Source organism: Osmerus eperlanus, chromosome 25 (genome assembly GCF_963692335.1).
Source record: "Osmerus eperlanus chromosome 25, fOsmEpe2.1, whole genome shotgun sequence".
NCBI lineage: Eukaryota > Metazoa > Chordata > Actinopteri > Osmeriformes > Osmeridae > Osmerus > Osmerus eperlanus.
This window is the reverse complement of record NC_085042.1, coordinates 3208509-3221072: the sequence shown is the minus strand read 5'-3', so window position 1 is coordinate 3221072 and position 12564 is coordinate 3208509. Positions and strand designations below refer to the sequence as shown.

Here is a 12564-nt window from a genome sequence, read left to right as displayed (position 1 = left end):
TAGGATTTGGAAGTACATCATACTCGCCAATCTGCCAGGACATCCATGCACAGACATGAACACCCTCTTCAGGCGACTTGATGTAAAAGCCCTTTCCAAACAATGGACTGAAAAGTTGTAAACTTGGCCAGCCGCCCGGCTTTTTTGGAGAGAATGCGACTGTTATTGTTGGTGCTATAAGACTATGATCTCGCTGTCACGACCCTTTCCTCTGCTCAACGCTCTTTTCTGAAGTCTGTCACAGACGCCATTATCGGCAGTCACACGCAACTGAACGAGCTCTGGTTTCCTATCAGTAGCAGGCTAGCATGTGGGGATCTGGGAGAGGCCGGACTGAGGCGTGGGAACCACTGATAAGGAGGCAGGTGCCGCTTCTGTCCGCGTGGAGCTCTGTGGAGGCAGGAGACCTGGGAGAGACTTTTACCTCAGGGTCAGGGGGTCATAGGGGGATAAAGATTAGTCCTAGACGTTCTAAGAACCGTTCAAACCCACAACGGAGGAAGCAGGGTCATGGAAATCCCCAAGTCTGCATTGCTTAAGGTGTTATCTTTGAGATGAACCAAGGAACAATATCAAAGACAGAGATTTAGTGCCAATGGATGTTGTGTGTCCCCCCCCTAAGTATCCCAAATGGTCCAGTCCCCTGAGAGCAGGTATCTGAAAGCACCTGGTCGGAAGGAACCATTCCTGTACATCGGAGGTGCAGAACAGTCGTCATCTGAGTCTTTGGCGACACTGAGAGTTTCTTTCGTTGGTGGGACCATGTGGGCCCTGCTGGTGCTAACACTGACCCTGTGGGCCCCGGGGAGAGGGGAGGAGAACACCACAGGCACAGCCCTGGAGGACAAGCCTGTCATAGCCAGGGGGAAACTGCTGGTGAGTGTGGAAGGCAAGCCTGGTAGGGTGATGACTCTTTCCTGTTTGTTGGATTGGAAGGTTGGATTGGTGTAGTTGATTGATTTGAATTACAATTTTGACTTGATATAATATACAAATATTTTATTTCTGATACAGTAAGAAAGAGAGTATTTTGAGAGTAAATTGTGGACGACGTTGACATTTGATTGACAGATGGTTGGTATGGTGACACTTCTGGTAACCACACTTCCTGTTCCCCACCAGGCTCCCAGCGTGGTTGGATGATCCATAAAGAAGATGCCTGAGCTTCACCACTTCCTGTTGGAACGCTGGGCATTGTAGTATCCTTCAACACTAGACTTCTCAAACCCTCAACCAAGACTTGAGTTCATGACCTTTCAGAAAGACTGAAAACAGTTCCTGACATACAAGCCAACCAGCCGCATGTGCCTTCCCAGAAAAACATGTTTTCCTCTCAACTACCTGATAGTTACACTTCATAAAGACAAACATCTGACTAGGAAGGAATTTACACAATCATAGCTTAGGCCAGTGTTTGTGTGATAATGATTGCCCCTTATAGATATGTGAAAACTGTTTGTTGAAAATGGTGTCGCTGTTGTGCAACCTTTCTCCTTCACGCTTCCCTCCACCAAAGTCACAACTTAGAGTATGACTCATCAGAGGAAAAGAACCCGCGCCTCATCTTCTACGACGACAAGGACCAGGTTGTCAAGGTAACGCCAAAATGGTCACAGAAACAAACACGAAGCAAGGATGTGGGCCAACATGTGACACAAGTGTGTGTGCGTGTGCGGTTGAGTGTGTGTGTGGTGTGTCTGTGTGTGTGGTGTGTGTATGTGTGTGTGTGTGTCTGTGGGTGTATGTGTGTGTGTGTGTCTCTATATGTGTGTGGTGTGTGTGTGTGTATGGGTGTGTCTGTGTGTGTGTGTACGTGTGTCTCTCAGACTGTCCCTGTGAAAGAGATGAAGGGCGACGAGATCGGCAGCCTGCTGGACTCCCTGGGCTTCTACCGTAGGGATGCAAAGGGAGAAGAGGTTCCTGAGGAGTTCCAGCACTTTCCGCTGCGCGCTCCGCGGGACGAGCTGTGAGGCCCCCCTGGTGGCCGGACCCTGCCGGTGCGGACGGCTGCAGAATGACGAGCGGAGCCCCAAGGCTAGCAGGCCTGGCTCCGGTCTGATAACAGGCAGCTCACCACACCACGGTCACCCTGGGTTCCACACACTCATACTTCCGTCCGTCAATAAAGTACTAGAAGCAAACACGTCTCGAGTGTTTTGATATGTGGGTCGTCAGACGAGACATGGAATGGCAACGTTGCACCCAGAGAATCGGCAAATGTGCTAATCTGTTGACTCTAAAGTCAGGGGTGTTCCTGTTTTAGTCCTGCTGCATATTAAACAGGATCTCTTCCTTTGAATGCTCATCCATTTTTGTTTTCTACAAAAAACTTACTAATTGCACATCTGCTCAGTTAAAATCGGCAGTACCGCTGCCAGTGCCTGCTGACCCAACAGGCTCCTGTCTAATCCGCAATCCCCACCCTCCCTCCCCCCGCCACACCCCTTCCCCCACACTAATCTGATCAACCCGCTGCTGTTGTCTGTTCAGATAATCCCTGCCGTCTAGAGTCACACACACACACAAACACACTTCACCGCGGTCTGCCTTCAAGCCTGGGACGAGCTCGGTTCTGTTTGGCTCTGCTGGTTCTGCTTGGTCGCCATGCCAGTGTTCTACTCTCCAGTGCCCCAGAACCTGAGGGGGGGCTACGCGGGGGGGTCTGTGTTCACCAACAACAGGACGGCGGACAGCAGCGACTACTTCCGGGACCAGGACCACAGAGCAGGTGAGCAGGCCCGCGGCTTTGTCACTGTGAACCGCGTTAGGCGCGAGTGGCTGTCCAGCACTACAATACCCATGGTGCCTTGTGTCCTTCCTCTTCCTCTGCAGTGAACGAGCTGGTGTCCTACCTTCCTCTGCAGATGCTGCTCTACTTCAACATGTTCTTCTTCCCCTGCTGGTGGACCTCTGCTGTGCTCATGTTGCATCTGAAGGTACAGTGTGTCTGTGGAAAGAGAGGAGAACTGGGTCGAACTATCTGGAACAACCGTACAGTATAACGCGCCCTAGGACCAGGCCAAGCATGAAGGTCTTTGTTGTCGTTTCATGTGGTCTTAACTCCAAATGTCCAAACAGGGACTGAATACAAAAGAAAGACACATATTTAGTCAACGACACTTGAAGACACAGTGCTGCATTGTGCTTTCTCATCCTTTGACGGTGTGTGTGTGCGTGTCAGTTCTCCTACCTGGCAGGATACTACCAGGCCCTTCTGGTGACCGGAGTGGTTCTGCTCACCATCTTTGAAGTGGTTCGTCTCCATCTGGGCTACGTTGGCAACCTCACAGAGAAGGTAACCGACTCCACTTCCTCTCTGTTGAACAAGCGTGCCATTCAGAGTGTGTGTCCTCGCCGTCCCTGAGCGGAGCTCTCTGAGTAAACATGGCAGTGCGCCGCCCCGCCCCCCCCCCCCTCTGCCCTCCCTTCCACACTCCCCTTCCCCCCCACCTCCCCACTGACAGGGTTTGTGTGTGCTGTGTGGACGGCACACCTGTGTGTGTACTCGTCTTCAGCTGTGTGTGTGTGTGTGTTACGGTGGGGGTGTGCGCACGGGTCTGTGCTTGGGTGCGTGTGTCCATCTATAACTTCCTGTACTTTACCAGTGTGTGTGTGTGTGTGTGTGACCGTCGTTCTCTAATTTCCTGTTCTGTGAATAAGTGTATATGCACATCCGTGTCCAACTTCCTGCTCTGCTGCTGTGTGTGTGTGTGTGTGTGTGTGTGGAGGTCCCCGAGGTGGCTGGCTTCTGGCTTCTCTCCCTGCTCTTCCAGCTGCCCATCCTGCTGTTCTTCCTCACGGACGAGGAGATCATCATCCTCCCCCTGGAAAGGGCCGTCCACTCCGTGTATCTGCTGTTCCTGCTGGCCCAGCTGGTCACGTCCTTCCTGGCTCTGCGGGACATGACCCACAAGCTCACCATGCAGTTCCACCTTCGCCAGTTCGGGGAGATGGAGACTCTGCGGCCCGCGGCCGGGAGCCCTGTGTACGGGCCGGCCCACAGCCGGAGCGTGCTGCCCATGCCCCCCGCCAATAACAACGTGCATCTGGGGTGAAGGGTGGGATGGGCTGGGTTGGGCTGGGTTATGGTGGGCTGGGTTATGGTGGGCTGGGTTATGGTGGGCTGGGTTATGGTGGGCTGGGTTATGGTGGGCTGGGCTGGGTTGGGCTGGGTTGTGCTGGGTTATGGTGGGCTGGGTTATGGTGGGCTGGGTTATGGTGGGCTGGGTTATGGTGGGCTCGGCTGGGTTGGGCTGGGTTGTGCTGGGTTATGGTGGGCTGGGTTATGGTGGGCTGGGTTATGGTGGGCTCGGCTGGGTTGGGCTGGGTTGTGCTGGGTTATGGTGGGCTGGGTTATGGTGGGCTGGGTTATGGTGGGCTGGGTTATGGTGGGCTGGGCTGAGTAAACAGTATTGGTATTGAAGCCTTGGTACGTTTTGGATGTTTTGATAACTTTCTCTTTTTTATGTAGTTTTTTAAAATACTTTTACTTTGATTTATTTTCATACATATATTATACAGTATGTTTATGTAAACTTTGACACCGACTTGCTATATTATTTGCTGCCACTTGGCGACGCTCACGAGCCACAGGCTGTCTGTGTTTGAGTATTAGACCTGTGCTGACTCTCTGGGATCTGGGGAGATGCAGAGAAAAGGATTGGAGTTGTTTTGGTGTGATTGTACGTATTCAATGCGCAGACAGGAATACAGATGGACTCGGGTCTGCACTCATACACACAATCTGACTCTCAGGGAACAGGGTCAGAGTTTTGATGTTCAGGGCATGTTTGATCTAATCAAGATGATGAGGTGGTGGGGGGCTGGAGATTTGGGGAGGGCATGGGTGGTAGGGTTGGAGCGGGGCGGGGCGGGGTATATTTGTGTGTGTGTATTGGATCATTGGATATGCCCGACATCCCAGCTAAATGACTGAGAGATCATGCTTGTCTGCCTAGTATTCCCATTTACCATAGTAATATTTAACTAAAAACTGTTTGTCAATGTGCATATTGCGTCAAGTGATCATCAAGAATTGGGAACCAAGCCAGTGTTAGATATTGACGTATGTTTGTCCAACCACTCTTGATTTATTAATGGTGTTATAAATTCATCAGGGCAAGAAGTCACTACTGTGTCATGTTGTGTCTGCCTTCTGGCACGAGAATGTGTGTGTGTGTGTGCGTGTGTGTGTGTGACTTGGGAACATCGCCATGCGGGACACGATCCTGGAGCTGAGCCAAGAGCAGTTTTCAATCAGGAGTCGCACACCTCGCAGGTCTACCTCATCTCCAGCAGGTCCCTTCACACCTCCCGTGTCCACCTCATCCTGGGTGCCGGAGAGCTGGGTCACACTGGACGGGTCATGAGATGTCATGAACCGGGACTACTAACATCTTTGAGTTTGTGTGTGTCGAGAGAAAGCGATGTTGCTTCACAATCCCCCCCGAAATGGGAATCCATGCCATAAGATCCCCCAGTGAGGAGGATATTTATTTTATTCATAACTGAGTCTTCTCATGCAGTCGGAGTACAGTTTCCGCGTCACCCTGCCAAGGAGGCCTGCCGCCAGGCACAATCTATGCATGTCAATGTTGTTCCCTGTCTGGGATCTCTCATGCGCCGGGCTTCAGACAACCCCAGATGAAGATTCCAGATGAAGATACCAGCTGAGCTGCAGTATTGACATGCATTGAAAACCACTGTGAAGCTCATACTCCGGCAACATTAAAACCGTGGACCGACAACACAGCTGTCTGGCTCTAGAAATGAACTCAGTCCCTGTCTGCTGCAGTTTGTGGCGGTATTAAGACGGGTGAGGGGGGGGGGTGGTGCAAGGCTGGGGGTTGCGGGGGGGGGGGGGGGGGTGGAGTGTAGGGGGGGGAGGGGTGGTGGTGAAGTGAATTGGCCTGCCATTCCCGCTAACCGAGCCAATCACGGCGAGATTGGATATATCCCCACAGCCTGTTTACACCTGAATGTCATTATGATCTCTCTGGCCGCGTGCTGACCACACTGTGTCAGGGATCTACCCAGAGATGGAGGGAAGAGGGGAGGAGAGGAGGGGGGGAGAGGAGGGGAGAGACAGGGAAGGAAAGAGGAGGAACGGAGGGGTGGAGGAGAGAGGAGTGGGGAGAGGAGGGACAGACGGGGGAGAAGAGAGGAGGAACGGAGGGGAGAGACGGGGGAGAAGAGAGGAGGAAACGGAGGGGAGAGACGGGGGAGAAGAGAGGGGGAGCGTAGGTGTGGAGACGGGAGGAGAGAGGAGGGGGGCAGGGGGGTTACAACTGCATCGGGAGTCACACACCATCCTGTGTCAGGGGACATGCTGTAGAGATAGAAGGATGAGTGCGCTCACATACACAGTGTGTGTTTGTTTCGGCAGATGGATACTGTGTGTGTTAATGTGTGTGGTTACTAATTAGACATCTTTCTGTACTTCCATTGTTGTTCGGGCAATGTGAACATTTGTTCTTTAATACCAAGAAAGCCAGACAAATTGAAATGACAGAGAGAGAAATAGAGGCGAGGGTTACAATCGAGTCTATTGGCCAACATAACATTAGTTTCTGCTCAACTGCTTCTGAAGACATACAGTAAATGATTCAAATGGGATGAAATGATGAACATGTAACGAAACGACGATGTGAATCGTAGGACGAGTTCAGTCGCGGTGCCCGCAGCGGTTCGACCTGGTTTTCCATCTTGAGACGAGCAGTGGACGCGTCTGTGTCGGAGAGATAGATCAGGCTGTGTCTCATCAGGCCTGCCGCAGCACGGTGAACACCAGGGCCCACCTGTGGGATTACCTCCACAGCTGCACCCAATTATGATTAAGAACAACACTGTTGCCGCCTTTAATACAGCAGAGAGAGATGGGGGGGGGGGAGACGAACGAAAGAAGACAGTTGGAAAGGGAGAGTAAGGGACAAAGGGAGAGATAGAGAGAGAGAGAGGGAGAGAGAGAGAGATGGAGTGGAGAGAGAAAAAAAACGAGAGGGAGAGAGAGGGGACACAGGGAGACAGAGACTAATGAGGGAGAGCGAGAAAGAGCGGGGGGGGGGCGAGAGAGAGGGTGGAGAAGAAGACAGAAGGAGAGAGAGAGAGAGAGATAGAGAGAGAGAGGGAGGGAGGGGAGGGAGGGAGAGAGAGAGAGAGAGAGAGAGAGAGAGAGAGAGAGAGAGAGAGAGAGAGAGAGAGAGAGAGAGAGAGAGAAAGAGAGAGAGAGAGAGAGAGAGAGAGAGAGAGAGAGAGAGAGAGAGAGAGAGAGAGAGAGAGAGAGAGAGAGAGAGAGAGGGAGAGAGAGAGAGAGGACAAAATGAGAGAGAGACAAAGATGCAGAGAAAAATAGAACATACAAGGGTTCGACAACAAGTCCAGGTGGAGAGACACAGAGGACCCACAGGGGGTTGTCGCGGGGAGAGAGGGAGGCTCCGGGGAGCCAATGTGTGTGTGGAGATATGCAGCATAACAGCCCTGTCCTCACACAGCTCTATTATCCCTCCACCAAGCAAAGACAATTTGGCGAGTCTCAGCCAGACAGACCTCTGAGCGGGAACGGCTTGTCCCCTCTCTCACACCCTCCCCTCCCTCTTCCCCCGCCCCCCCCCCCCCCCCCCCCCCCCCCCCCGCAACCGCCTCCCGCTCCCCCCCCCCCTTCTACTGGGTTCAAACTTATTAAAACCGAATTCAGGAGAGACTAGAAAAGCCAAGTTCATCCTCGAACAATTTCTCCAGGGGAGGGAATCCGTCGGGAAAATGTTGTTCCACCGCGGGAATCCACAAACAATCACCAGTACAGCAACAGATGAGACAAGCCGCTCTCCTGAAAAAGCATCAGCCAGACTTTCAATTAAGACATGCCGCCCATTCACCGGGTTTAGGGACGTTATCTGTGTCCTCGGGTTTAACTGTCGTCACTGGACGTGTTTGATGGCCAAGGAAGCAACTGCTTGATATGGCGTTTCCAGACAGTTTTGTTTTGGTTCTGATGTTCCAGGGTCAAACTTGGAAAGGACGTCTTCCACAGCTGAGCAGCTGTACACAAGCTGTGAAGTCTTTTCAGGCTTTGTCCAGAACATCAAACCAGAGCCACCCTGCAGAGGTTTGGCCTGGTACTGGTCTGGTACTGGTCTGGTACTGGGCTGGTACTGACCTGGTACTGACCTGGGCTGCGTTTCCTGATAACGATGGATCGTAGCTTTGTACGAGCAAAAAAACAAAACCATCGTTATTTCTTACGTGCGTTTCCCGAACATGCCCGTAAGGAGTAGGCTAATCTACGAGCTTTCAAGAGCTACGAATTTTCAAGAGCCACTTTAGCTACGATGGCTTTGGGAAACGGCCCGTAAAACTACGATCCGTCGTACGATGGATTCTACGATCAACTTAGGCTTACGACGCTTTCGGGAAACGCAGTCCTGGTATTGCCCGTGTGTTGACCTGTTACTGGCCTGGTACTGACTCAGAATTGGCCTGGTATTGACCTCGTACTAGTATTGACTGAATGACACAGTCTAAATTGAAGCATCCTAATCAGTACTGGATGAGGCAGTTAGGCCTACATCAGGCTGTGGTGTGTGTGTATCAGTGTGTGTTTGTGTGCACGTGTGTGTGTGTCTCTGTGAGTGTGTGTGTGTGTATCTGTAAGTGCATGTGTGTGTGTTTTGGGGAGGGGGCATGACTGATAACTTCTCTCCTCCTCGTTATGGATGGGTTTGCAGTAGATACAATCCCTACAGAGCAACAATCCTTAGTTCTGCAGACAGGCTGTTCTCTGAGAGATGAGTTGGAGAAAGATAATTGGTATGCAAAGCAAGAGCTGCGAATTGATGGGGATTTACGACAGATAAACCCTGCCCTCGGCTCTCTCCTGGCTCCGGTAGTATTAATGTGCTTAACACCAAAGGAAAAAACATAATGATTGAGATCAGACCACAGCACATACAGAACTGGAAGTCTTGACATCTTATGAATCAGTGACTTAAAGGAGCAGTGTATCAACATGCAGGTGTATGCTGGAATCACAGACCACACAAACGTTCCAACAGATGCACCGTGACTGGAATAGTCAGTGTTTGCCTTCTGTTCTGTGTTACAAATCCGGAACCTCTCTTGACTCCCTGATCCCAGCTCCCAGTCGGGGCTCTGGGCGTCCAGGTCCGGAGTCAAACCAAAGCCTGATCTCTTCAAGGTTAAATGAGCCCCAGCCCTAACCTCCATGGGTGGTGGTGGTGTAGAGCCGGGGGGTGAGGAAGGAGGGGTAGAGTCAGATGGCTGAGCGGTTAGGGAATCGGTCTACTAATCAGAAGGTTGTCGCTTCGATTCCCAGCTGTGCCAAATGACGTTGTGTCCTTGGGCAAGGCACTTCACCCTACTTGCCTCGGGGGAATGTCCCTGTACTTACTGTAAGTCTTCTAAATGACTAAATGTAAATGTAGAGTTCCTCCGATCTAGAACCATCTACAGAACTCCCCTCTCTCCCTCTCTCCCTCTCTCCCTCTCTCCCTCCCTCCCCTCCCTCCCTCCCTCCCTCACATGTTCTGCCCCCTCTTCTCCCTCCCCCCTCCTCTCTCCTCACTCTTCCCAGCAGACACCCCAGGTGATAAATGGGTTAAATTACATGCCCACAATCTCCTTCTCCCTGACCTTCCTTCATCACCAGGTCCAATATAGGAGAGCTGGAGATGACCATGAACTGGACAGTCACTCTAGGGGATGTTGCACAACAATCCCCTTGATTACAGGACTGGAAAATGAGTGATGTCTCTTAGACTGTGACTGTGAAGAAGATAAAGGGCTGGGCTGATTTTTCCGTGTGGAGGAAAGACACAGTCAATGTGAGACGGATGCAGTCACGGCCCCCGAACGTTGACATGGATTCTTGTTTACCATTGCAAATGTGTGTTTCCACGCGTGTTCCACGTGTGTCGTTTTGATCGTTTCAGGTACGGTGGCAGCTCCTTGGTGTTGTGCTTTAACCCTTGTGTTATCTTCGGGTCATTCTGACCCATCAGTCATTGTGACCCACCGTCGTATTGCGACAAATTTACCGCATACAAAAACAAAGTGAAGCATTTTCTTTTAACCGTTGGGCTGTCTCAGACCCCCCACGTTGCAAAGGTTAAAAGAAAATTATTTGTATTTGTTTTTTTTATTGGATAAAATTGGGCAAACACAACGATGGTTCGTTATGAACCTTTGGGTCATGTGACCCGAAGGCAGCACAAGGGTTAAGAGAAGAGCTGGAGAAGCTGAGCTAAGAATAGAAGAGAGAAGACCTAGCCATGAATCGTGATCACACTCCGGCTCTCGGAGACAGACACAGCCTCTCAAGACTACAACCCCCACAATCCTCCTCCGGCAGCAACGTGCAAGCAGCAGAGAGCAGACCTGAGACGTGGCTGTTCTCCCGTTACGTCACCTCAGTGTGAAGAACAAACATGGAGGGAGCCCATCATCCCATCACACAGCCCAGCTCCAGCCTGATCCTCCATCAAAGACCTGCCTACGGCCCCCAGAAACATCCCAGACACGACAGCAAGTGGTGGGACGCCAGTCTCTGCAGGCTCCCTGTCGGGGGTCCTAGGCCTGGCCATCCAGTCCAGAAGGTCAGAGGAAAGTTCAGAACAGCCTTAAGGGTTTCGATGGTATACGGGGCTGGAGACCCAAACACCTCCACATCTCCTTGGAGGCAGCCCCGGGCCCTCGCACTCAACTGGGATCCGCTCACAGATCACAGCATTGCCCGGGGATGTCTGACCGTGTGTGTGTGTGTGTGTGTGTGTGTGTGTGTGTGTTTGGGTGTGTGTGTCATGGACATCAAATATAGAGGAGCCTAAATCACCGATAGCATCGACAGCAGCCGAGAGGCATCTGGAGATGGAACAGCAAATCAGATCTGCACCCAACCCTGAGAAGAGAAACCCCCAGAGAAACTGAGCCTCCAATGTCATCATGTCACGCTGTCCCGATCCCTCCTCTCCTCTGTAACTCTGCACGGTTCCTGGTCGACACGACAAACACAGAATCATACAGCAGTCGCGGACGAGTCGATGTATCTTTATTCATGTGAAATGGCGTTCCACAGACGTGAGGGGGTGAGGAGACGTCATGTCAAAGGTTTGCGTATTTTTAGCTAGATTCATGGAGTTGATCACATTACCCAGCTAGACCTAGATACAGTACAATTAATGGAACTCTAACATTCAATAGACTATCAACATTGTCATATAACATTATTATAACATGAGCATTGTTTATGTATCCGTAAAAAGAAAATAAATATTTGATCGGTTTATACATTGTACACTTTTCTTTGATAATAAACCATGTTTCATGAGAAACATGCATGTAAACGCATGATGCCATAGGTCCGAAGTGGATAAGGCAAAAAATCAAATCACAGGACTACATTTCCCACAGTTCCCGACAACAGAGAAGGTCATACCTCTCTCTCGGCTGCCATCCAGTTAGAGCAGTTTAATTCTCATGGTTCAAAACACACACAGTGAAAGACACAGTCAAGCGTTTAAAATGAGCCATCGGAGATGAATGGGGCACAGTCATAGAAGTCAACAGTTTTGCTTCATTATTAAAGTGCTCAAGAAAGAACGAATATTCTAGCTGTCTTTATTTTTCTCACTGAAGCTGTGCCGTTTTTATCTTTCGTTCTGGTCTCTCCCTCTCTCTTTCATCCCTTTGAGGCTGTGAAACTTGTGACAAATAGCTCAGAAGGAGCAGATAATTGTTATCCCTTCTGGCCCAGAGCGCAAGGGATAATCATAACTCCATCTCTCTCCTCTGATCTCCTATATTTGCAGGGCCCACGTACAGAGTGGCCACCAGTGAAGTTAAATGGGGAAAGTAATATCCATGTATGAAGTGTCTCCAACCGCCAAATTAATCAAGCGAGGGGTATTTCAGACCCGTGGTCACATCATTTGTCTTTTTTCAGACTTTTTTTCGCGTCGAAAAAGCAGAGGCGGTTGCGTGTTTTTTGTTTCCATAACAACATGCGGTGGTCAAAAACGGAACTATTTTAAACTGTATCACCATCTTCTGAAAAGCTGCAAATAACAGCCAAAAGAAAAACAGCACAGTTCCTTTCTTTAAAGAGACTACGTGGGTAGTGTTTAGTTACAGAGGCTGCTGATTATATTTAAAAACAATCACAAATAGGGACACGGTGGTCCTGAAGCAGTGGTTAGCGAGCCTCTTTCTGGTCAGGTCTGGACTAGTCTGGAGTTTCAACAGCAATCCTCTATACTCAGTAAAACAGTTCTAATTACAGCATAACTCATTACTCAGCATTAAGTAAAGAGCTTATGAATGCAGCATTACTCAATGCTCATGACTTAGTAAAGCGGTAATTAATACAGCCAAACTCATAAGTCTCAGGGAGTCAGATGGCTGAGCGGTGAGGGAATCGGGCTAGTAAGTACGGGAATGTCCCTGTACTTACTGTAAGTCGCTCTGGATAAGAGCGTCTGCTAAATGACTAAATGTCTAAATGTAATGTAAGTCTCAATAGTAATAATACTCAATAGTCAGTGGGATAATTAG

At 50.3% G+C, this 12564-nt stretch overlaps 2 protein-coding genes across 2 annotated transcripts; both read left to right on the top strand.

Annotated features, from left to right (window-relative positions):
* Nucleotides 1-495: 495 nt before the first annotated feature.
* selenoe (selenoprotein e) lies at nucleotides 496-2141 on the top strand. Its single transcript, XM_062451482.1, has 5 exons — nucleotides 496-540; nucleotides 640-876; nucleotides 1123-1199; nucleotides 1517-1595; nucleotides 1827-2141. The coding sequence occupies exons 1-5, from the start codon at nucleotides 511-513 to the stop codon at nucleotides 1968-1970; spliced, it is 567 nt and encodes a 188-aa protein (XP_062307466.1). The 5' UTR covers nucleotides 496-510; the 3' UTR covers nucleotides 1971-2141.
* Nucleotides 2142-2476: 335 nt separating this feature from the next.
* Nucleotides 2477-4090, top strand: zgc:112294 (transmembrane protein 17A). Its single transcript, XM_062451674.1, has 4 exons — nucleotides 2477-2728; nucleotides 2833-2936; nucleotides 3182-3295; nucleotides 3729-4090. The coding sequence occupies exons 1-4, from the start codon at nucleotides 2605-2607 to the stop codon at nucleotides 4053-4055; spliced, it is 669 nt and encodes a 222-aa protein (XP_062307658.1). The 5' UTR covers nucleotides 2477-2604; the 3' UTR covers nucleotides 4056-4090.
* Nucleotides 4091-12564: the final 8474 nt, after the last annotated feature.